We start from the raw sequence: 24,586 nt of genomic DNA, 5'->3' as shown, positions 1-24,586 counted from the left end.
ATGAGGAGTGGAGTAATAACCTCCATGTTTTGGGGTGTGCTGGCCTGAAGTTAGAATCTTGAAAATTCTCAGCTTGCTGAAGTTGCCCCTTAAGTCACATAGAGAATGGGGGTGAAGTCTAGGAGCTCTTCCCTGCTCTATGTAACACACTCCCTTCTTTTCCTTCCCATCTTATCCCCAAAAGAAATAGGTATATAACAGAAGTCAGGGTAGTTAGTGGTAATTGAAAATCCCAAAGAGTCTATCTCCAGGTAAATTACCATCACTTCTTCATTAAATCTGGCATTATACTGGGACTTAAAAGTAGGTAAGCAAGAAGACTAAATATCCTTTTTTGTGGTTCCTGGTGTAATTGCATCAAAAATACATGACACCAATCACTCCAGTACCTTGGAACTCAAGATTTGTTGTGCTCTGATCAAAAATAATTCTCAAAAGCTAAGAGAGAAAAAGTGACTTTTAATCCCTTTAGGTCACTTAAATGTGGCCATTTTTTATTTCTTTCTTTCACAGTATTTATTACCAGTGCATGATAAGTTTTAATCACATTCATACCTGCCTGAAAAAAATATACTGACATTACAGTTCTGAATCTGAGGCTAAATGGAAAAGAATCAGAAAAAGACAATTTGAGGATGCAGTTAAGTTACTGCACTGCTAGATATCTTATACTGATAAGACAATATAAAGCAACCAAAGTTCATGCCATTCCCTCCATGAATGTTTTAAATAAAGCAACTACTTTTATTACATCATGTTATATAACATATAGCAGCAACAGTTGTATTTATAGCTGCCTAGAAAGAAATCATCACAATATGTTAAACCAATGCTATATTTATAGATTTGCAGGTTGGCTCAAACAGAACAGAATGGGCAATGAAAATAAGAGAACAGAGTTGGTGTAAATCCATGACATGAGTTTTTAAAAGCAATATTTATAGCTATACCTATATCATTTTTGAAAACAAGTACGTTTTTGGCCAAACACAATGTAGCAATAAGGAGTATTTGAAAAGTGCACTTGGAAATAGTTTCAATCAAAAATTCCCAATTTGCATCCAGGTTCCCTTTCCCTAGCTTGCTCTTCTGCCTGCAAAAAATAATTTACTCCACGGTTTCTCCCCTATACTGTGTGTGTGGAGAATTTCTGTGGACTCATGTTGAGAATCACTCCCATGAAATAAGAACAGAAGTTTAAAGAATGTTGGCAAAAGATTCAAGCAATTTCCTGACTGACTTGCTTACTGGCCTCTATAGCACCCTTGTCCTTCTATTTTGCTTCTTCATCTAATGGGAACTGACTTGGGGTTCATGAGACCTACAAATGTGATCCTGGACTATAAAGTCACTGAGCCTCAGTCCAGATATTATTCTGTAAACTGAAATCAGAGAACTATTTCTAGTTAGATCTTAAACTAGAAGGGATCCCTGAGTGAAAAATGTTAGTATTCCTCTCACTATGCATCCTCTAGAAGTCGCTGTGACTGTATTTTAGAATGCTAAAATTTAAATATGAAACTGCCTTATTTACTAGCTGTTCACCCTGAGAAAGACACAGTCCTAGCCTCCAGTTTCTCATCAATAAAACAGATAACAGCATCAAATCATAGATGAGATTAGCAAATGAGAAAATGTATAAAATGTTTGCAGATCTTAAATCGCTAGATATCTATTAGCTAATAATATTAAAGTTGACCATTAAACATAATTCAGTGCTTCAAACTAAGGCAGAACGTAAATAACTGACATTTATACATAATACCATGAGCTTTGCCAAGTACTTTATATCTCATTTGACCTTCACAAATATTACAACTTCCATTTTACAATTGAAGAGTGTTCTCTCCACATAGATAAGTGTTAGAAGGGGGATTCTCTCTTGACTGCTCTAACTTTCTTTCCACAATAACAAATTTTCCAAGCACATCTTTCTGGTTCTCATTTTTTTCTTCTACCTGACCAGTTTCAGTCAAAACTATGAAATTAGAACAATCCTTAGAGATTATTCATGACACATGGACAGTGTTCTATAAACTTTAAAGTGTTCTACACTTGCTAGTTATTGGGATGATTATTCAGTCCAATCTTCTTATTGTAGAAAGGTGGGCACCAACGGCCAGAGACCATTAAATGATCTTCCCAGGATCACACAGTTATTTGTTTGGCATCTAGGATCCAGGTCATCTTCCAAAGGAAAAAAAATAGTTTCCTTGCTATACATTACATCCAGATGTGGTTACTTTTCAGGTACTCTCCCATACATGCCACACCAAAATCTTTTCCTTAGTCAAACTCCAGATTTAATACTTATCAAAGGTTTTAGATTCCCCACTAACAAATTTAGAAATCAAACATTTCATGTTAAACATGCAATCAACAGAATTCTCAAACCTCTCTTTCTCTCTTCCATCCTCTAGAACAATCCTAAAAGGTAATTTTGTAAGCATAATATTCTTTTTTTCTTGATTTTTATCTTGGTTTTTTACTTTCTTGGCCTGGGAAATGCTATCTTATTATTCTTCCAAGTATCATTCCTCTAAGGTCAAATGCCTCAACCCAGGAAAGAATGTATTTTCCACCTGAATTGGAAAACATTTTTTTTCCTTTAATTTTTAAATAGATATTTTCAATTATATCCCAGAGGACTGTGACCGTTTCAGAAGTGGTCATATGATATGTCTAAAAATAACGGCTTGCCCTTCCCACTTCTAAGGAACACACAAAGTTGAGCTCATCACTAATTTGGACATATACATGATAGAATATAGCAGAACAAAATACCAGCAAAACATTTCCTGCTCAGCCATCAGCCTGACACAATTAGCTGCTCATTAGGTAAAAGTTTTCGGTCACAAAGAGGGAACTGTGATCATTTAACCAAATGACAGCATAATTTAATGCATTCAGGAGGCGAATAGGACAAGGGCACATGTAGGGGGGCATGGTAGAAAATGCTTCTGATGGCTTCTTTCATTTCGAAGATATAGCTTTCTTTTTGTTATTGTCAGGGAAGATCTTTACATCAAAAGCAACAAAAAACATGAGAAGGGATTTAACATCTTTCAGTTCTAGATAATATTCCTGGGCGATTTTTTCTGCAGTCCATGTTTCAGGAGAAAGTTTATGATTGTTAAGTAGAGTGAGAGCCTCTATCACAGAAATTTTGCCTTTGGGAATGTTCTGGGAAGTCATGAGGTTAAAGTGATTGCCTTTTAGAAGTCTAAGCTCCGGTGGATGAGGTATATTGGCATCTTTCACCTAGGGCGAGAGAACAGAAAGATTTATTAGGGAAAGAAGAGAATCATCTATTTTTGTATTTTTTGCTGCTCCTCATACCTAGTCTTTTATCTCTCACTTATGTGCCTTTATATAAGTTGTTCCCCCTATGCCTGAAATAGTCTTTTATCTCAGTTTCTTCAGGCCTTATCTCCTATCCCCCCCAAAATATCTTTATCCCTTGAAATATTGTAAAAAATATTTTGTATGTACAATTATTTTCGTTCTTATCTACAGAATATAACTCCTTAAAGACTGGGACTGCTTGTTTTTAACTTGGTGTTGTTAGCACTAGCACAGTACTTGGCACATAGTAGATATTTAATAAGTTGCTCCATGAACTGAACTATTTCCTGATCTTCAGATGCCTTTCTTTTTTCTTCTCTCCCATTCCAAAAATCGTGATTCTCATTACAAGATATTAAATCCTGGGCCAATGTTGCTTTTATTAGTCTGTAGTTTTATTATTTCAACTAACTTAGCACCATTTATTCTGACTAGTTCCACTACTGCAGCAGGATCATTTCTTTCCATGTGCCTCCTTCTCTCTTTCCAGGAATTAAAAATCTTCCTTTTTTTTTATAATGAACTTTATTATGAATCAGCAATAAACAATGAATGTTCTACATTCAAAAAACAAACAAGAAAACTGCATATCAAAACAAATTCAGCAAAGTTGCAAAATGTAAACTAAATCAAAATAAATTACCACAACAAAACCAAGCAGGAGATACTAGAAATAAAAATTTCATTTAAATTAGTAATAGAACATATAAAATATTTTGGAATCTATTTATTAAGATATCCAGGAAATATATGACTAGCAGTGTTAGATACCAAACCACACTATTAAATAGCAATCATAAAATGATTTCACACAAGTAGAAAAAAATAGAAAGGTTGATCAGGGAAACAGATGATGCATACAACAAATAGAAGTAAACAAAAACAAAAATGGAGTGTTTGAAAAGATCCCACTTACTGGGGTCAATATTCACAATATGACAAAAACTTCTGGGAAAACTAAAAAGCAGACATTAGATACTATATATCATATTAAACTTCTAAAAGATACATAACTTAGATATAAAAGATGACTTATAATCAAATTAGAAAAAAGAGGAATAAACTACCTTTCAGATATATGACTAGAAAAGCACTTATAACTAAACAAGTGAAAGAACACAAAGTAAAAATTGTCAATTGTGATCATAAAATTAAAAACGTTTTTTTTTTTAAACAAATAAAACCAAAATCAAAATTAGAATGGAGATAGGTAACTGGGGTAAAAGTTTACACAATAAGATTCAAATATATAAGAATAAGCAAAATCAATATTAATAAACGACCAGTTGATGAATGGTCAAAGACTTAAAGAGGCAGTTTGCAAAGGAAAAAAAATCAAAGCAATTAACAATTATATTTTTAAAAAAAGTCTTATTTAGAGAAATACAAATTAAAGCAATTCTGAGGTTCTACCAAACATCTATCAATTAGGCAAAGATAACAAAAAATGACAAATGCTGCAGTTTGAAAGAAAATAGGCACTTTAATATTCTGTGTGTTGGCCCAGTCCTTCTGGAAAATAACTTGAAACTAGGCACCAGAAATTAAATAAACAGTGCATACTTCTGACCTAGTAATACCATTCACTATAAGATCTAAATAAATAAAAGTAACAAAGTAATAAATAAAAACAAAAATTGATATGTACAAAAATAGGTATAGCAGCTCTCTTTATGGTAGCAAAAAACTGAGATATTTTAAGAGATATTATACTTAATGGAGCTTGTTATAATTTATAAATGTAATAGAATATTACCACACCATGAGAAATAACAAAATGGACAATTTCAGAGAAAAATTAAGAAAAAACAACATGAAGTAATACAGAGTAAAGTCAGCAAAACCAGAATAACAAATATAAGGACAGCATTATAAGGAAAAACAAATTCATACATTTTGGAGATGGCCAATGAGGGAATTTGCCTTGACTATGCCTATTTGTTGAGAGTTTTCTTTTGTTGTCCATGAGAGATAGGGAAGAGGAAGGAAGAGAGAAAATATATGTGTATTAAGCAGAAAACTTTAAAACTGCCCAAAATACTTTCAGGTCTTATTTATACACATAAATTCAATATATAATGAAATTAATGAATACTGCCAATCCCTTATCTGCCCCCCCCCCCAAGTCAGTCAGTGAATCAGTCAATAGCCATTTATTAAGCAGTCCTCATGAATCATTCTTATACTTATTTAGGTTTTCCAATTTATTTTACTAGAAGAACATGAATATCGAGCCAGATGGTTCAAATGCCTTCAGTTTTCATTAGCTGGGACAGCTATCTCACATCAACAGTTAAAGAAATATTTATAGATAATCATAATCATCATAATCTGCTTTTTACTCCCCTGATATTTACCTAGCTTCTTCCCTCTCTACTTGGCAAATACTGATGTTACTTGTTGTACAAAGGTCCCTCATCTGCTGATGAATGTCATCTTTAAGACTCTCATTAAAAAAAAAGTCCTGCTATCATAAAACATTGGAAGCATCTTCTAAAAATTCACAGTAGAGTTCAGAAAGAAGGCCAGAAGCAAATATAGATGTGTGGGATAGCTGTCAAAGTTCAATGTTCACTTTATTATGTAACTGATACTTAGAGTTCCAAAGTTAAGTGAGTTTTATTATAAAAACATGTAGAATCATGCACTAATAATTAAAAGGAAAAACATTATGAACATAACAGATTGACAGTTACTATCACATAAATCTCCCTTTTTTTGTTCTCTGGCAGCTGGACAGCAGAATGATTAATGTTGGACTTGGTGTCCAGAAAACCTTAGTTCAAATCCAGCCTCAGATACTTACTAATTATAAGATCCCTAGAAAAATTACTTAATTTCTCAGCATTAGTTTCTTGATCTATAAAAAAGATAAATAATAACATCTATTTTATAGAGTTGTTATAAGGACCAATTGAAATATATGTAAAGTTCTTTATTAACTATAAAGAGCTATGTGCATTTTAGCTATTATTATATTGTATATGGTAATGGTAATTTTGTTTGGTGATTCAGTTCAGAATAAAACAAATACATTTAGGGGAAAAAAATACTCTTTTTTTCCATGAGCCAGGTTGAAAAACTGTGATTTTTAAACTTTTCTACTGATATCATCCCTAAAATATGTGGAGACTGCTTAGTCTCTCACAGATGATAGGTTTATCAATCCACATGGAAAATGCCCTATAGGTAAAGAATACATTTGACCTAGATTATGACTTGAAGTTAAATTCACTGAGTTTGTCTATGAGCATATACATCTTTGATAGACACTGCAGATGGATGATAAGTTGGACTGAGACATAAATAGGAAGAGGAAGTGGGGTGGCTTTCATTTGGAAAATTTTACAGTTTTTTTCAATCAAATTTCTCTCTGCTGCACAAGCACATATTTTTAACCACAATATTCTTTTAGGAATGCAATTCAATTTAACAAATGTTTGCCAAGAGCTTACTATGTGTCAGACACTGTGCCTGGCTTCATAATGGGGGAACAAACAAAAATGAAAAAGACACTGCTCCCAAAAAGGTATTCTTTTGTACTGAGATGAGTTAGATGAAAAGATACTCTGACAAAAAAGGAAGCACTAACAGATTGGGATGGGATGAAAGGAAATGGAAGGCTTCTCTGAGAATGTATGGTCAATGTTAAACTAAAGGAAGTGAAAGCTTCTAAGAAGTAGGAGCAAGCATTCCAAGCATAGAAGACAGCCCTTTCAAAAGCATGGAGGTAGGAAATGAGACTTCAAGTAAGAGGAAGAACTATTAGGCTATTTTGACAAGAATGGGAGTAATTTGATACGTGTGTAGCTACTAAAAGCCAGGAAGAGAAAATTTTTCCCACCAAAGTTCTTGGCACCTTCAAATGACTCAACATGAAAAAGTGTTCCTGTTTTCATCATTACAAAGAACACTGTCCTAAGGACCACGGGAACCCAAATCTCCTTTATATATTGTGTTCCTTCCATTAAGAGATGAGCTCCTCCTGTCTTGTTTCTGTTTGTGTTCCTATCCTTAGCACAGCACTTTGCACACAGAAAGCACTTAATAAATCATTTTTCACTTAATCTTCATAACAACATTTATTTTGAGCTGGCAGAGATTTTTAAGAACATTAAATCTAACTTCCTCATTTTATAGGTGAGGAAAGTGAAATCCAAAGTATTTTCCCAGGGTCCCAAAACTGGTAGGATTGGAACCCAAATCTTCCTGACTAATAAAATTATAACATTCTATACTACTTCTAATAAATGGCAGAAGGAAGGTAGACACAGGTGGTACCCAGTGTAAGATGTACCCTGGAGCAGCAGTGAGGGCCCTGTTCCCAAGTGCAAGCAAGGCCCTGTAACCAATGCAAGTCAGCAGTGAGACTTTGTCCACCCCCCATCCCCAGGACAAGCCACCAGCTAGGCCTCAAGGGCTGGTGCAAGTCAGCAGCTTTCAAAGCTAGTCCAAAGACGTTGGGACAATGATCTCTACTCCAGGAGCAGAGTCCAACTTTAACATAAATTAAAAAGTCACAAAATAGGCAGGAAAATGAGCAAAACCCAAAAAGAACCTGACTATGGAAAGTTACTATGGTGATAGGGAGGAGGATCATGATGTAAACTTAAGAGAGGACAATAATATCAAAACAACTACATTTGAGGCCTTCAAGAAAAATATGAATTGGTGTTAGACCAGGTCTAAAAAGAACACTTGGAAGAGCTTAAAAAGGATTTTTTAAAAATCAAGAAAGATAGAAGAAAAACTGGGAAAATTTCATTAGCAAGAGAATCATGAGAAATCATGGTAAAGAAAGCACATAAGAGAGAAAAAAGACATACAAAAATTCACTAAATAAAACTACTTAAAAGTAAAGTTGGCCAAATGGAAAAGAAGGTATAAAAGTACACTGAAGAAAATAATGCTTTAAAAATAGAATTGGGTAAGAAATCAAGAAACAATAAAACAAAATAAAAAAATGAAAAAAAGAAGAAAATGTGAAATTTCTAACTGGGAAAACAGATCCAGAAGAGATAATTTGGAAATTATTGGACTATCTGAAAGCCATGATCAAAAAAGAGCCTAGAAAACTTATTCAAGAAATTATCAAGGAAAACTACTCTGACTCTAGAACCTAGAGAATAAAACAGAAATTGAAAGAATACACTAATCACCTCCTTTCAGAAAGAAAGCTCAAAATGAAAACTCCTAAAAACACTAAAGCCAAATCCCAGAATTCCCAGGACAAGGAAAAAACATTGCAAGCAACCAGAATATAACAGCCAATGAGGATTACCCAGGATTTAATAGCTTCTATATTAATGCATTGAAGGATTTGGAATATGATATTCTAAAAGGTAAAGGAGCTAGGATTACAACCAAGAATCATCTGTCCAGAGAAACTGAGTATAATCCAGAGGTAAAAAGAAAAAGATATTCAATGAATTTCAAACATGCTTAATCAAAGATCAGAGCTGAACAGAAAATCTGATTTTCAAACATAAAAAAAGGTAGAGAGAAAACATAAAGAGATTCAAATAAGATTTTAACTGTTTATATTCCTATAGGGGAAGATACTTCTAACTCTTAAGAACTCTACCACTATTAGAGCAATTACAAGTATACATAGACAGAAAATGCACATGTGAGTGGACTACAATGGGATGATATAAAAAAAATTAAAGTGTATGAAAGAGGATTGCACTGGGGGAAGAGGGAAGGGAGAGGTAGAATGAGATAATCTCACATAAAAGGGGTGCAGAACTATTTTAATGGAGAAGACAGAGGGTGGCATGCTTGAAATTTACTCATCATTGGCTCAAAGAAGGAGTATACACTCAGTTGGGTGCAGATCTTATAGAGAACTACCTTATAGGGAAGTAGGAAAAGATGGGGATAAGAGAAGTATGATTTGACTAATAGAAGGGAGAGAAAGAGAAAAGGAAAGATAAAACAGGAAAATAGAATAAAGGGATTCCAGTTAGTTATTATAACAGTAAATAAGATTGGGATATACCCATCCCTAAAACAGAAGCAGAGAGCAGAGTGGATTAAAAACCAGAATCTTACAATATCCTATTTATAAGAAACACATGTGAAGCAAAGATAGACACAAAGTAAAGATAAGGAATTGGAGCAGAATTTAATATGCTGATGTAAAGAAAAAAAAAAAAGTAGAGGTAGCATCATCTCAGAAAAAGCAAAAGCCAAAACAAATCTAATTAAGAGACAATGAAGGAAAGTATATCTTGCTAAAGTAATATCAATACTAAACATATATGTATCAAATGGCATAGCATTCAAATTCTTATAGAAGTTAAATGAGTTATAGGAGGAAAAAGACAAAAGAATTACTTACGGGGGACCTTAACTTTCCCCTCTCAGAACTAGATAACTATTACCAAATAAATAAACAAAAAGGAAGTTAAGGAGGTAAAAAAAGTTTTGGAAAAGCTAAATATGATAGTCTTCAAGGAAAAAAATGAATGGGAATAGAAAGGAATATAAAATATAACTTCTTGTCAGTGATACATGGCACCTCCACAAAAAAACTGACCATGTACTGAGGAAAAAACCTCACAACCAAATGCAGAAAAAAAAAATGCAAAAAAATCATAAGGCAAAAAAATTATATTCAATAGAGGATCAGGGAAAGATAGAATAAAAATTATAAATTTAATAATCTAATCCTAAAGAATGAGCAGGTCAAAGACAAATCATAGAAACAAAAATTTCTTTAAACAAAACCACAACAATGAGACAACTTGCCAAAATTTATGAGATGCAGCCAAAGCAGTACATATGGGAAATTTTATGTTTCTAAACAGATACAAGAAGAAAATAGAGAAAGAACGGGTCAATAAATTGGTTATGCAAGTAAAAAAGCAAGAAAAAAGAACTTAACCCCCCCAACTTAATCCCAAAATGGAAATCCTGAAATTTAAATGCAAGACTAATAAAATTGTAAATAAGAAAACTATTAAATTAAAAATAAAAGGGATAATGAATAGATGGCCCAGTGCAGTGGTTCTCAAACTCTTTTTCTCAGTATCTTTACGATATTAACAACTATTAAGAACATGTCCAAACAGTTTTTATTTATATGGTTTATATAATAGATAATTATCATAAATAGAAAAAAAAAAACTAAGTTTGAATTTGTAGACGCTCTGAAAGGATTTCAGAGACCCTCCAGGATTCACTGCACCACACTTTGAAAACCACTGGCCCAGTAGATAAAGTACTAACCCTAGAGTTAGGAGGACTTGAATTCAAATCCCACCTCTGACACTTAACACTTTTCTAACTGTGTGATCCTGGGCAAGTCACTTAACTCCCACTGCCACACACACACAAAAGAAAAAAAGAATTAATAAATAAAACTAGAAGCAGATTTTATGAAAAACCTAATAGATAAATCATTGGTTAGTTTGATATCAAAAGGAAAGTTTTAAAACTAAATTACCAGTATCAAAAATGAAAGGGGCAAATTCACCACCAATGAAGAGGAAATTAAAGTAATTATTAAGAGATATGTTGCTCCCTTTGATATACCAATAAATCTGACAATATAAGCAAAATGAATATTCACAAAATTATATAAATTGCCCAGAATAATTTTTAAAAAGGAAATGGAATACTTAAATTAACTCTATCTTAGGAAAAAAAAATTGAGCAAGTCATCAATAAACAATCTCAGGGCCAGATGGATTCACAAGTGAATTCTACCAACATTTAAAGAAAAATTAACCCCACTACTATATATATAAACTATTTGGGAATATATGCAAAGAAGGAGTCCTACCAAATTCCTTTTACAACACAAATACGGTCTGATACTTAAATCAAGAAGAGCAAAAACAAAGAAAGAAAATTACAAACCAATTTCCCTAATGAACATTGATGCAAAAATCTAAAATTTTACTAGCAAGAAGATTAGAGCAATCTATCAAAAGGATGGCCAAGTGGCATTTAAACCAAAAATGATCTCAATGAGATATTTGTAAAATAATTGGCACAGTGTCTGACATAAATAGGCACATAATAAATGCTTATTCCCTTCCCCCCTTCCTTCCTCTCTCGGTTTATGTGATATCATGGTTTCTCAATTTTCCCCCTTTGCTAAACTATCATCCCCCTAACTATAGGTTTAAAAAGTTCAATCTTGTGTCCTCTTCTCTAGTAATATAATCTCTCTCAGAGCTCATCAGTTGCCATGGATTCTATTATCCCCTCTATGGAAGATAACTCCCATATCGATCTATTCAACCCTAGATTCTCCCCAGAGCTATAGTTCCACAATACTAGCTAATTACTGGATATTTCTCCTCTGAGATATAAGCATCTTAAACTTAACAAAGTCCAAAAGTAAGCTGGTAAGAAATGGGGCAGGGGGGGAACAACCCTGCAAGAGCACAGTCCTTAAATAGAGGTCCTGAAATCCATGGCCCTGCACATCTAGTCAGAGGGTTTAATCAAAGTGCCAGATGGTATTAATGAGATGTGACTATCAGGCAGATTCAATCTTGCTGGATGAAATAAGTTTCCTTGATGGTGCTAGGCTTGATGATCTCTGAAGTCCTTTCTAAAATCTTTAAAAATTCTTTGAATCTTTAATCATCGCAATTGCTGTTGCATATTATCATAAATGCAACTGAAAAGGTAAGTGAATGAAGAAACAAAAAAGGCCTAAGAGTAAATTACTTAATCAAATCCAATTATCTACAAAAACATTCATATTTAATTCAATGTTTAAATTTTCATTATGGTAAATTACAAAATCATAAATGTTCTGAAATTTCTAGTATTAGAATCCAAATATGTATGAACTTAGTATACATATTATTTCTATTTCAATGAAATTGCTTTAAATGGATGTATTATTATTAACACTACAGGGGAGTTATTCTTTGAAAATGATTTCAAAGCATGATGAAATGTATTAATTAGAGAACTTTAAGATAACAGAAGCCTGAAAAACATTCAATTGTCTATAGCATATACCTTTTATAATGTTATAAACAAAACACAGGCCTGATTAAATATAACATTAAAATAGTTCCAACTTGGGGCAGTTAGATGACGTAATGGATAGAATACTGGACTTGGAATTACAAAAATTTATCTTCATAAATTGAAATCCAACCTCATATCCCAGCTGTGTGATCCTGAACAAATCACTTAACCCTATTTGCCTCAGTTTCCTCATCTTTAAAATGAGCTATAGAAGAAAATGGAAAAGTATTCAAGTATCTTTGCCAAAAAAACCCCAAAATGGGGTCAGTAAAGAGTGGGATATGACTAAAATGACTCAACAAATCCCTAATTTATTGATTCTCTTCTATCATTATCAGCAAGATACATCTATGACCTCACTTAAAACTAGTTTTGTTACAACTGAAAATAACCTTAGAGAGCAGCAAATCAGAATCCCTTACTTTTCAGCTAAGGATATGAAAGCCCAGAGAAGACAGATATAGTTGGAGAGGGCTTAGAGACTAGAAGGAACCTTGGAGACCATCTAGTCCAAAACTTTCATTTTACAGATGAGGAAACTTAGGCCCAGAGAGGCAAAACATCTTGTCCTAGGTCAGAGGTAGAAGTAGCAAAGCCAGGATTTGAACTCCCTCAAGACTCTTTCAGTTCAGCAGAGATTAACAAACTAGTACCTACTTCACAGAGTTTTTAGGCAACTGCTTCTTATACCTCAAGATGAGATATAAATGTGAACTGTTTAAGTATGGGAACACTGGTAGTAAAAAGGTGGACCTATGAAACCAGGATGTTTGGGATCTCTCCCTTTCACCCCCAAATAATCCTCAGATGTCATACTCTCGCATTCTAACAAACACAAACAAACACAGTCCTATCTGAAAAGTGGCAAGAAATTTCCAGATGTCATTTGACCAGGAAAAAGCAAGGCTATCACCTTCCTCTTTCTCTACTATATTTATAGCGTAATATCATGTTAACTTTTTTTGACTGCTTCTTCATATTTTGAATTCTTTGCTTGTTAGCCAATCAAATCTTCTGGTTCATTTTACATAAATTTATTTTATTAATTTATTAAAATTTCTATGCTTATGAAGTTTATTTTTCACTTCTGATAGAAGTGGATTTCTTCGACAAAGAGAAGATCTAACTCAGTTTCAATTGATCAATGATGTACAGAAGCAGCTACACCCAAAGAAAGAACACTGGGAAATGAATGTTAAACTGTTTGCATTTTTATTTTTCTTCCCAGGTTATTTTTACCTTCTGAATCCAACTCTTCCTGTATAAGAGAACTGTTTGGTTCTGCACACATTTATTGTATCCAGGATATACTGTGACATATTTAACATGTATAGGACTGTTTGCCATCTGGGGAAGGGGGTGGAGGGAGGGAGGGGAAAAGTCAGAACAGAAGTGAGTACAAGGGATAATGTTGTAAAAAATTACCCTGGCATGGGTTCTGTCAATAAAAAGTTATAATTATTTTTTTTTAAAAAGTGACAGTTCCTGCTATCTATATTTCATATTCACCATTCGCCAGTGGTTGAATTCTGGGAATTCATCAAGATCCAAGGTAATTCATCAACCAGCAAGATCACAACCTGAAACTCCCATCTCCTCAGTAGCCCCTGCCCCTCTGCCTAGAGGGTGGGCACCAGCAAGTTTCTCCAGCCTCTCATTTAAGGAGAGCACCAAGGGCATCACATCATTACTTTCCAGCTAGCTACACTCCTACAGACATCACGATGCCCTCACTCAGTGCCCTCTTTCCATCCATTTTCAACTACTTTTTATATTATCTTCCCTTTTAGACTGGGAGCTCCTTAAAGGGAAGGAACTGTCTTTTGAATTCTTTGTATCCCCAATACTTGGCATGATGCCTGGCAAATAATAGGAGCATTGTAAAAGTTTGCTGACTTACTGACTCACTAACTAATAGGGGTAGACAACATTTGTAGGTTTCAGGCTTAAGTCAGAATAAAAGCCCAGTGATTCTCAGACTGAGGCAAAGTGTATAAGGTAATAATGATTAGTATTGTTTTCATCAGTGAAACCAAATCCATTTATGACGTTGAAACACTTAATAGTACTAAGCACTAAAGCAGTGAGAACTTTTTTCTGGCTTCTCAGCAGCTGCAGATATTATTGCCAGGTCACAATTCCATAAGGGTTCAATACCCGGATGGTGGCTCAGGGGACCTGGCTGAAGAGAGAGGAGGTGGTAGGGAGTGGGGGGGGAGGGGGAAAGGGGGGGGGAGGGAGAGCTCTGCTACTGCTAATTCTCTTGGGCTCAGAGTTCTAGACTATCTCCATCAAAGTCTGAGAGGAGGTGGTAGAAAAGATTTGATTTACCTAGCACATTCCACCTTGTCTCTTCCTTTATTATGTTGTATATAATCTTATAAGTTCTTTTGGTCCAAATGTGTAATTTCATTGGTGTAGGGAATTCTCAGTAAGAAATCTTCCTCTACTAATGCAGATCAATACCTGTTCTGTAGTTTACATTCTTAGAGAGGCTGATTTGTCCAGGGTCACACCTATCTGATACATGTATCAGAGGTGAAAATTGAATCCAGGACTGATTCTGAGGAATGGCTTTCTATTCACCATACCACAGTACCTTGCATATAATATTATGTTATATTAATACTTTTAACATCCCATAATTATGCTGATATGCTACCCTCTATGATAAAGATCATAACCATATATATATATATATATATATATATATATATATATATATACACATATATAAATATATATATAATCATATACTTCATTAGGCCGTTTTTTTTTCAACAGTTGCTATATAAAACAAATTTATATAAAACAGTTGCTATATAAAACAAAACAAAACAAAAAACCTAGCTCCTTTCAGTCAATTGAATAATGGGCACCTTTGGACTTAGAGAGACTAAGGCTTCAAAATCTAATATGTAGTCCATCATTAGCCCTTATTCAAACCCTTGCTAATTTGGCAAAACCTACCATTTGTACTGCACAAGCAACATCACCTCTTATCATAATGAAGCATCAGAACAGGGTTTCAGTGAAAGATTCCATTATATTATCCTTCACCAAAATATTACTATTCTGATTCTTCCATTCTTGAAGGCTATGCCTGTGGACCTCCAGGTCTATCTTCCAAGCTGGAGAGAGTTCAAGTGTGGGTCCAGTGATGCACTTCATATCTACTCTCCAGTGTCCAGCCAAGCTAAACTAGAAGGGTTTCAACACCAGGTTGAGGCACAGTTGGATCAGTGCAGGATCTTATTAAAATTTCAAATAGGAGAATTTACTATTAGTATTGATGTTCTTCAAAAGCTCCTATGCCCAAATCACAAAGTACTTGTCTTAAACTCTAGAATACTAGCAGCCCTTTCAATGAAATTGATAATTATTTGAAAAAAATTAAGAGAATGCAAAACATATTTCCCAGACTGACATATAGGGAAATTGATAATCCACTGAATTTCCATTCAACAGTTCAATTCATATAAGTCAATATTAAATGCCTAATAAATACTAGGTTAAGCACTGGGAAAAATGGAGATAAATGCCTGCTCTTATAACATCATGCCAAAAATATCATGTTAATATATCATGTTAAACACTGGCAATACACGGATGTCTGTTCTTATGCAGTTTACAATATAGCCATCCCTAGTTCTACATCAGTAATGGACTGTGGACCTCTCTACTTGGACATAATTTTGAGCTCAAAACAGTACTTATTATCTTTCCCTCCAAAATCTTCTCCTTTTCCTAACATCCTGATTTCTGATAAAGGTACTGCTACAACACGTTCCAGCTTGGACTCTTCCTTCTCTCTCACTCTATTATCCAATCAGCTTCCAAATCCTGTCAAATCTACTTCCATAACATCTCCCAGATACATACCAATTTTTTCATTCACAAAGGCACCAACCACAGGTTGGTCCTCATCACCTATTGCCTAAATAGCCACAAAAGCCTCCTAATTGGTCTTTGTGTATCCATTCTCTTCCCTCTCTAATCTATACTCTACGTGGCTACCAAACCAACATACTGACCAGACCAATTTTTTGTTTAAGAAGTTTCAGGGACTTCCAACAACTTGTAGGATAAGTAAACTTTGTCTCTTTGGCACTGGGCTCCAGTCCATCTTTCTAAGCATCCTGGACACTACTCTCTTTCCCACAACAACCCAGCTGTTCTTCCTCCTAATTGACATTCCATCTCCTATCTTGGTGTTTGTTCTTGCAATGGATATTCCCCATTTTGGGGGTGACCCTCCTCCTCCACTTGACCTCAGACCACTCCCAACTTCTTTCGGTGCTCAGCTCAGTGCCATGTCTTGCATGAGACCCATCCTAAATCCTATCAGTTATTAGTACTCTCACTTCATCCATGGAAATTACTGTGTATTTTACTTATCTGTGTTCATACTGTTTATATAAATTGAGGGTGACAGGATAAGGAGTGGGAATAAAAAAGGGGGAAAGAAAGAAGGGACTTTCATTTTTGACTTTGTATATTAACCAGCTAGCACAGTATTTGTCATAGTAGGCATCAATGTTTACTGAATGGAACAAATGATAGCGAGAATCCAAATAATCATTTCACAAAAGAGAATAAAATAACTACAAAGTAATAAGAAAATTTTGAGGAAGGAAAGGTCATTTTATCTAGGAAAAAACAATGAAAGATTCATGGAAGAAGTACCATCTAAATTAGAATTCAAAAGATGAGAGAGAATTCAACAAAGTAAGAAAGACTAGAAGAATCTATATCAATTATTAGATACAAGGTTTCGGAGGACTGTGAAAAAAAAAAAAAAAGGGAAAGAAATGAGAAAAAAATGACAACAGAAAACAAAGTAGAATTCAGTGTGAATGTAACACAGAATATAGGAAGGAGAGCAGTATATAATAAAGTTTGACAAACAAATAAGTTAGAGCTGGATTGAATCTTGAATATTCAGCCAAGACTGGAAGCACTGTAATGGAAAGAATGTTGCATTTAATCAAAAGATCTGGTCATTTTAGATTGGCTCTCTACTTACTATCACCTGAATAACTTCAGACTAGTTATTTAATCTCTTTAGGCCATTAGACTAAATGACTTCTAATGTCCCTTCAAATCGAATGTTTTCTATGATTCCACTTTATTTGGTAGGCAAGAAAAGTCACTGAAGTTTTTTGGGTAGAGAAGTAAGATAACTAGCATTACACATACACACCAAAAAAAAAAAAAAAAAAAAAAAAAAAAAGAGTAAAGGTAATAGTATGGATCATAGAGAAGATAAAAGGAACAAAGACCAATTAGGGGGCAATTATAATCGGCTAAGTGATAAAGGATGAGGACCTAAATAAGGTTTTAGCAGTTGGATAGAAAGACAGGTGAGAGAACTTCACAAGTATAAACAGAAAATGACTTTGGCTATAAAAAATAAGAAAGAAGAATCAAATAGCCATGAGTAAGGTTACCAATTGAATGTTGGCATCAGTAAGAGATAGAGGCAGGATCTGGGAATTCCCTGGCATAGAGAGTTCCAGGAAAGAAACTTCCTTTGCCATTGCAAGATGGCATAGTCTCACTAATTTAAAATGTCTAAGAGAACTGCCTAGAGCACTAAAGTGAATTGCCCAGGTCAGATGCTTAGTAGCTGTCGTATGTGGATTTTCTCATTCAGATCTTCCTGGTTTCAAGGTTAGCTCTCTTGTCACTATGCCATCCTGCCTCTAGTGTCAGTTAAAAAAAAAAAGAATCTAAAGTAGAGAGTTAGGAGAAAATATGATGGATTTTTTCAGGCATGTGAAGATCAAGATTATGGTGATTTGAAAAAAAACCCAGAATTTGGAAATAAGAGCCTAAGGATTTAAGAAAAATGGCAATATAGAAAAGGGACCTGTCCTGTGCCATCTTCTACACAGAGCTAATAACTGAATCCATTAGAGTGGATGAGGTTACCAAGGAGCAGAGAAGGCCTGGGTCAGAGTCTTTGGGGATACCTATACTTTAAGAAGCTGAGTAAGCAGTGGAGTCAGAGTTTCAGATGAATAAGAAGGGAACCATGAGAATACGTGATAGAATCAAAGGAAAAGAGGGCATCAAGATAGATGTGCCACAATGAAGCCAAATAATGGAAAGGCCATTAGATTTAGCAATCATGAAATAATTCTGTCTTTGGAGAAGACTAATTTGGAAGAACTATGAAGCAGGAATTCAGAATTAAAGGGTTCTTGATGATGAAAAATCAAATATAGTGCACAGAGAATACTTTCTTTAAAAGTCTGTCAAGCAGGAAAAGATAATGATGAATGTTGGAGGGAAAACTGGGACACTAATACACTGCTGGTGCAAATGTGAACGGATCCAACTATTCTGGAGAGCAATATGGAACTATGCCCAAGGGGAATACCATTTGATCCAGCAGTGTCTCTATTGGGTTTGTATCCCAAAGAGATCATAAAAAAGGTTAAAAAAAAAAAAAAAAAAACCACATGTGCAAAAATGTTTGTAGCAGCCCTTTTTGTAGTGGCAAGGAACCCAAAATGGAGAGAGTCCATTAATCAACATATACTGTTATAAAAAGATAATGGTCTGGGCCCAGTGTTAATTAATTAGAAGAGATGGATTTCATCATATTTAGGGACATACAAGGCATTTTCAATAGCATAAAACTTCTGACCACTACAAAAATCCAGGTATTTCATAGATAGTTTCGCAGTATTTCAAAAGGCTGAAGCATAAAAATCTTAGAAAAATCAAAATTATGGATGACCCAAAGAGCACAAACACAGCATTAACAGTGGTAATATATTATGAGAATAAGCACAAAAGACATCAATGACCACGTAGATGATAGAAAACAAGGCTGGCTGGTCATGTAGGAAGAATGAGAACAAGAGTGTGATTCTTTATCAGTACCTTAGAAATATTAAAAAATATGAGTGGATTTTTTTATGGAGAACTGAAAGGGAGTACATAGGTTAAAAAAAAAAATCACACAGTACGGGAAAACAAAGAGGGATTTCTATCTACATCAGAAGAAGGAAAATTAAGAGACCCATCTAAATTTCTAAGTAAAATAACATATATGATAATATAAAGCAATATTTTATGATTTGTAAAGTATTTTTCTTACTCATTTGATCTTCATAATAGTCTTGTGAAGAAGGTAATAGGTATTTTTCTCCCATTTTTCAGAGAAAGAAACTGAGGCTCTCACATAAACTAAAATTTCTAAGATTATATAACTAGTTAACTATAGAAATAGGACTAGAACTGAGATTTTCTAACCCCTAGTTCAATGTGCTTTCTCTACAACATTGTCTCTCTTAAAAAGACTTCTCTGAATTATATGAATTTTCCATGCATGCTTCATTCTAATCAATCAGGAATAATGTCTAAATGACCTTGGATGTACCATTCTTACCTCTTAATTTTCAATGCCTCCAGATCCATCACTGTATAGTATAGTGGAAAGTATAATAGACCAAGAATACAATGTTGGAACAAGTCTCAGGATTGCTACATGCCAACTCTACAACCCTGGCCAGGCCACTCCCTCAAGGTCTTCATTTGCAAAATGGAACTAATAGCATTTGTTCTACCTACCTGCTTACCCATCTACCATACACACCCATGCCATACACAAGGCTACTGTGAGGATCAAAAGACATAAAGGTTATGAAAGGTCACTGAAAAACAAAAGAGATACATTGATGCAATGAAGTCATGTATAATAAAAAGACATAATAACAGAGATGAATTAATACCTGGCCTTAACATACCAGCCCTAAGGGTAGGTATAATTGCAGCAAAAGCAGGTACAGAATGGGATACAAGAAAAGAGCACACTTCTAAGCCTATCTTTCTAGGGATCCTATAAGGATTGGATCTGTGATCCTATTGGTACAGGAAACTTCTCCCACGAGGGTAAGTCAAAACCTTTGCTCTGTCTATTACAGTGTGCTACTTTTTCTCCCATTTGAAAAAAAAAAAAAAATCAAAAGGAATTATACTCTAAATCCCAGCTTCTTAAACTGTGATTTGTGCTCACATATGGGGTCTTATAACTGAATGTGGGGGCCATAAAATTTTATTATCAGTAAATGTTTGATTTGTATGACTACTTTATATAGCTATATACCAAGAGTCACGTAAAAATTTCTCAAGCAAAAAGGGGTCGTGAGTGGAAAATTTTTAAAGAAGCCCTGCTCTAAGTATTGTGACTAGTTAAGAGGTAACACTATTGTTCTCTCTTCATTACTAAAGCTAAAAATAGAATATTATCATAGAAGAAAACAAGGTTAGATATATGTATACCATCTGTATCCATATACATATGAATGCTCATAAATATGAATATTACATATTTTTATATATACTTTCCTTAATACACTGTGACCTTCCAAATAATTCTGAACACCTGATTTTCATAAATCTGATTGGGGCAAAGGGGAGAGGAAAGGGGAAAAGAGAACTTCTGGGATAAAAGCATAACCTTTTCCTTTTGCTGAACACAGTAAGAAACTGAAAGAGAAGAAAAGCAAGAGAGAAAAGTGCTTTTCTTTCTCTTCCACCAGAGAGTATTTGCTAACTTTCCCACAAGTACAAAAGAATCTGACAAAGTTGAATTCTGTGAATTACATCTAATTGGTACTAAATGTAACAATGTGGAGCAAACAAAGTGCCAATATGTATAGAAAATGCCAGTTACCCGAACATGTGGAACAGGATCTTTGGAGTCAACGTAAACTTCTTTTAACAATGTGAGCAGTTTGTCATCTTTTCTTTTGACTATTTCCTCTAATTCTGGGTGGCCTAAACAGGAGAGGAAAAGAGTCGTCAATTTCAAATAAAACCAAAATAAAGTAGGCCATATATTCATTCAAACACTGTACAAGTCATCTTAATTACCACTCTATCCAAATTAAAAAAAAAAAAAACCAAAAACAAAAAACACTCCACTGTAAAATAAAAACGAAAATTCTTAAGTAAATCTGAAATCCAAAATAGTGTTTTAGACTCAGTATTCAGTACTTGTAAAATCCTACAGAAATATGTACCAAATAATATGACATAATATAACATATTAAGAATGGTTTCTCACATATTATCCACATTTGAATCATTTAAATGTCCTAGATAATTATATTATCAAAACCTAAATAACTACAAAAGTGCTGGCTTGGAATGTGGGATCAATTTAGTAGCCCTCAGTTTCTCATCTGTAAAACAAGGGGCCTTGATAAGATGACCTAAGCCTAGCTATTATTCCATGATTCTATGAAATGAAATAGGAATTAAAAGCATCACTATTAAATCCTACAGAAATATGTAGCAAATAATATGACATACTATACTATAACATATTAAGAATGGCTTCTCACATATTATCCACATTTAAATGTCCTAGATAATTGTATCTCAGCACTTAGTGCAGTACATAAAGCTCTCAATAAGCTCTTTCAAGCTTGACTGCTTGAAACTTAAATAACTACAAAAGTGCTGGCCTGGAATGTGGGATCAATTTAGTAGCCCTCAGTTTCTCATCTGCAAAACAAGGGGCCTCGATAAGATGACCTAAGCCTAGCTATTATTCCATGATTCTATGCAATGAAACAGGAATTAAAAGCATCACTATTAAACCCCAGGCTCATGATCTGGGAACTACATCTCCCAGCATGCACCACCTTACATCACTGGGAATGGACAAACAGCACATGTCTAAAGATCAAGGAATTCTGCTAGTGGAGGATTTGTAACACTAAAGGAGCGGGGAAGGGGCAGAGTTTCAATGTCATTATGGCTACACCTTCCTAAGTACTCTAGGGCATGAGATATTTTCGCAATTCTTTCTCCTTGGTGTTTTAAACTTCCTTCATCTAAGATTTCCGAGTTTCATAGAAGAATCTGGCCTTTCCACAAGCCAAATCCCCTATTCTTTTCCACCAGCAGGAAATAAAAGCCGGTTCAAGGTCGCTTACAAGATCACAAGGACTTTAAATTTAATTTTTAGCGTCAAGTTCTTCTTAGCACGCCGATGGCCTGATTCTTGGAATGCTTTTTAAAATGCAAACATAAAAAACATTATACTATTTGTGTGTGCTACATATAAAGGAACAAATTATATAATATAGGATGATAAAGGAACAAATACAGGTCTTTGGACCTGAAAAATAAAACCTGTTCATCGAAACCGGCTGATTCCACAGCGTGGAACCGTTTTAAGCTACAGAATTAAGGTTTGAATCCCTCCTCTGACACTTTTTCCTAACCGTGTGACCTTGGTTATTTTAACCTCTTCAGGCCTCTGAAGGAGGAGTTAGGGGTGGGCACTATAGCCTTGAGGCACTTCTGCCTCTAAATCTTGTCCACTACAACGTCTCTCAACCCAATCTATTATAGGAAACCTTCTCAATACTTATCCTCTTCTGCCTATTTCTTATTTTTTTTTTTTTTGCACATAGCAAATATATATTTATTTACAAGCTCCCTCCACAACTGCATTGCAAGCTTCCCGAAAGCAGGGGCTCTCTTTTGCCTCTTATGCCTAGCACACAGTAGGCGCTTAATTAACACTTATCGAACGGAACGGAACGGAACTCAAGCTGAGCGCGCTAACAGGACAAGCACCGGCCGACCCGAGGCCTCCTCCAGTCCTCCAGGGGGCAGAGGCCCTCGGGGACTACTCACGGTTGATTTCTTCCAGGATCAGGGACTTGGTGGTGGGGTGCATGGGGGCAGCAAACGGCTTCGCCTTGCTGATCTCCCTCTCAGCGCGATTTTCCAGGTTGAAGTTCCGAAAAACGCGGCTCACCCGGGCCCCCATCTCTCTCTCACAACATGATGTCCCGCTGTGGAAGCCGGCGGCACATGGAACACCCCCGGTGGACTACGTTCTAATCGGCCGGACGGCGCCGAGTGCGCATGCGCCGGTCTTGGACAAGCTGGGCTGCGCGGACCGGAAAGGGAAAAACGGATTTCTGACAGCGCCACCTGGCGACTGGGAAGCAGATTGCCTCCTCTCGCAGACAACCCTTTTCTTCCTACTGTCAGATTTCCTTCCTCACGCTGAGATGTTATAACTTCTTATATATATATATATATAAATATACCATATATTATGGTATATATTTATATACCATATATATATACACCATATATTTATGGTATATATTTATATACCATATATATATATATATATATATATATATGGTATATAAACACCTTAAAGGGCAGAAATGATCAGAACCAAGAGAACGTAGTATACTGAACCATCAATAGTGTTTTAAGAGCTACTTTTAGCAAATAAATTTGTTTTCATCATACTTAAATTAACTGAAAGGACGCATGAAGAAAAATACTGTCTGCATCCAGAGAAAGAGCTGACCAATAGAAGGGGCTACAGAATAATATACATTTATTTTTACCTAATTGTAGCCATCTCTAAGGAAGGGGCAGGGGGAATGGAGGAGAAAAAAAGAAATTTACATGAGAATTGCCTTGTAGATTTGAAAAGACTAGCAAATTGTGCATAGTAGATTTGCAGTTTTGTATATCATCACTTTTTATTGTATTATGTTATGGAAATGCTTGTTTTATTCGATAATTAAAAATAAAATGAAAAAAAGAAAGAAATTACTCTTGCTTGGTGTGCAGAACTTTTTATATTTTTACCCACAGCTGTTAAGAAAAGAAGCATTAAAGTACAAGGTCTCTAAAGCCCTGAGAAAGTGATTTTCTTGAGGTCAGAAGAGTAGTGAATGAGTGGCAAAGCAGAATTTTAAATCCATGAAAGATCTAGATTTCTTCTTTTCCCTCAGCTCACTGTGAATTCCTCCTGAGTAAGAATTGTTGAATTCTTTTTCTGTGTAATTCCAGTTCCCATTGCAGAACCTGACATATAGTATTTAATAAATGACATTTAACAAATATTTGTTGATTGATTGATGATGCATAATTTTTCATTCTAATGGACATTTTTAGAGAAAAGTTTGAGAATTTGTTTTGCTTGACCACACATATATGTATATATGATATGTACATATATATTCAATATCTATGTGTTTATATGTAGCACACACAATATATGCTATATGGTATAGATAGCCTATATACATAAATATAGCTTTCTAGTATATATACCATACACACATATGCGGGGTCCATGTGTATGCATATATGTAATGGCCATGTATACACATATACCCATATGTATAAACTCATAGGGACCTGAGTTTATATATATGGATATTAATGGATATTA

General features: G+C 34.7%; 1 protein-coding gene across 1 annotated transcript; it reads right to left on the bottom strand.

Annotated features, from left to right (window-relative positions):
* Nucleotides 1-439: 439 nt before the first annotated feature.
* On the bottom strand, nt 440-23,252 carry NDUFAF4 (NADH:ubiquinone oxidoreductase complex assembly factor 4). The gene is made up of 3 exons (XM_003769303.4): nt 23,014-23,252; nt 21,035-21,138; nt 440-3,261 (listed from the first exon to the last, which is right to left on the bottom strand). Exons 1-3 carry the CDS (start codon nt 23,147-23,149, stop codon nt 2,974-2,976), a joined length of 528 nt encoding a protein of 175 aa, XP_003769351.1. The 5' UTR covers nt 23,150-23,252; the 3' UTR covers nt 440-2,973.
* Between the last annotated feature and the right edge of the window lie 1,334 nt (nt 23,253-24,586).

The sequence above is a fragment of the Sarcophilus harrisii genome, chromosome 4 (assembly GCF_902635505.1).
Source record: "Sarcophilus harrisii chromosome 4, mSarHar1.11, whole genome shotgun sequence".
In the NCBI taxonomy this organism is placed as follows: domain Eukaryota; kingdom Metazoa; phylum Chordata; class Mammalia; order Dasyuromorphia; family Dasyuridae; genus Sarcophilus; species Sarcophilus harrisii.
This window is presented reverse-complemented; position numbering and strand designations above follow the sequence as displayed.

Bases quoted from the DNA above. Each gene is read 5' to 3' on its own strand.
- NDUFAF4 (XM_003769303.4), bottom strand. From the start codon at position 23,149: ATGGGGGCCCGGGTGAGCCGCGTTTTTCGGAACTTCAACCTGGAAAAT. The intron at 21,139-23,013 runs GTGAGTAGTCCC...TCTCCTGTTTAG, and splicing joins GATCCTGGAAGAAATCAACC to GCCACCCAGAATTAGAGGAA. The intron at 3,262-21,034 runs GTAACTGGCATT...CTCTCGCCCTAG, and splicing joins ATCCTGTTCCACATGTTCGG to GTGAAAGATGCCAATATACC.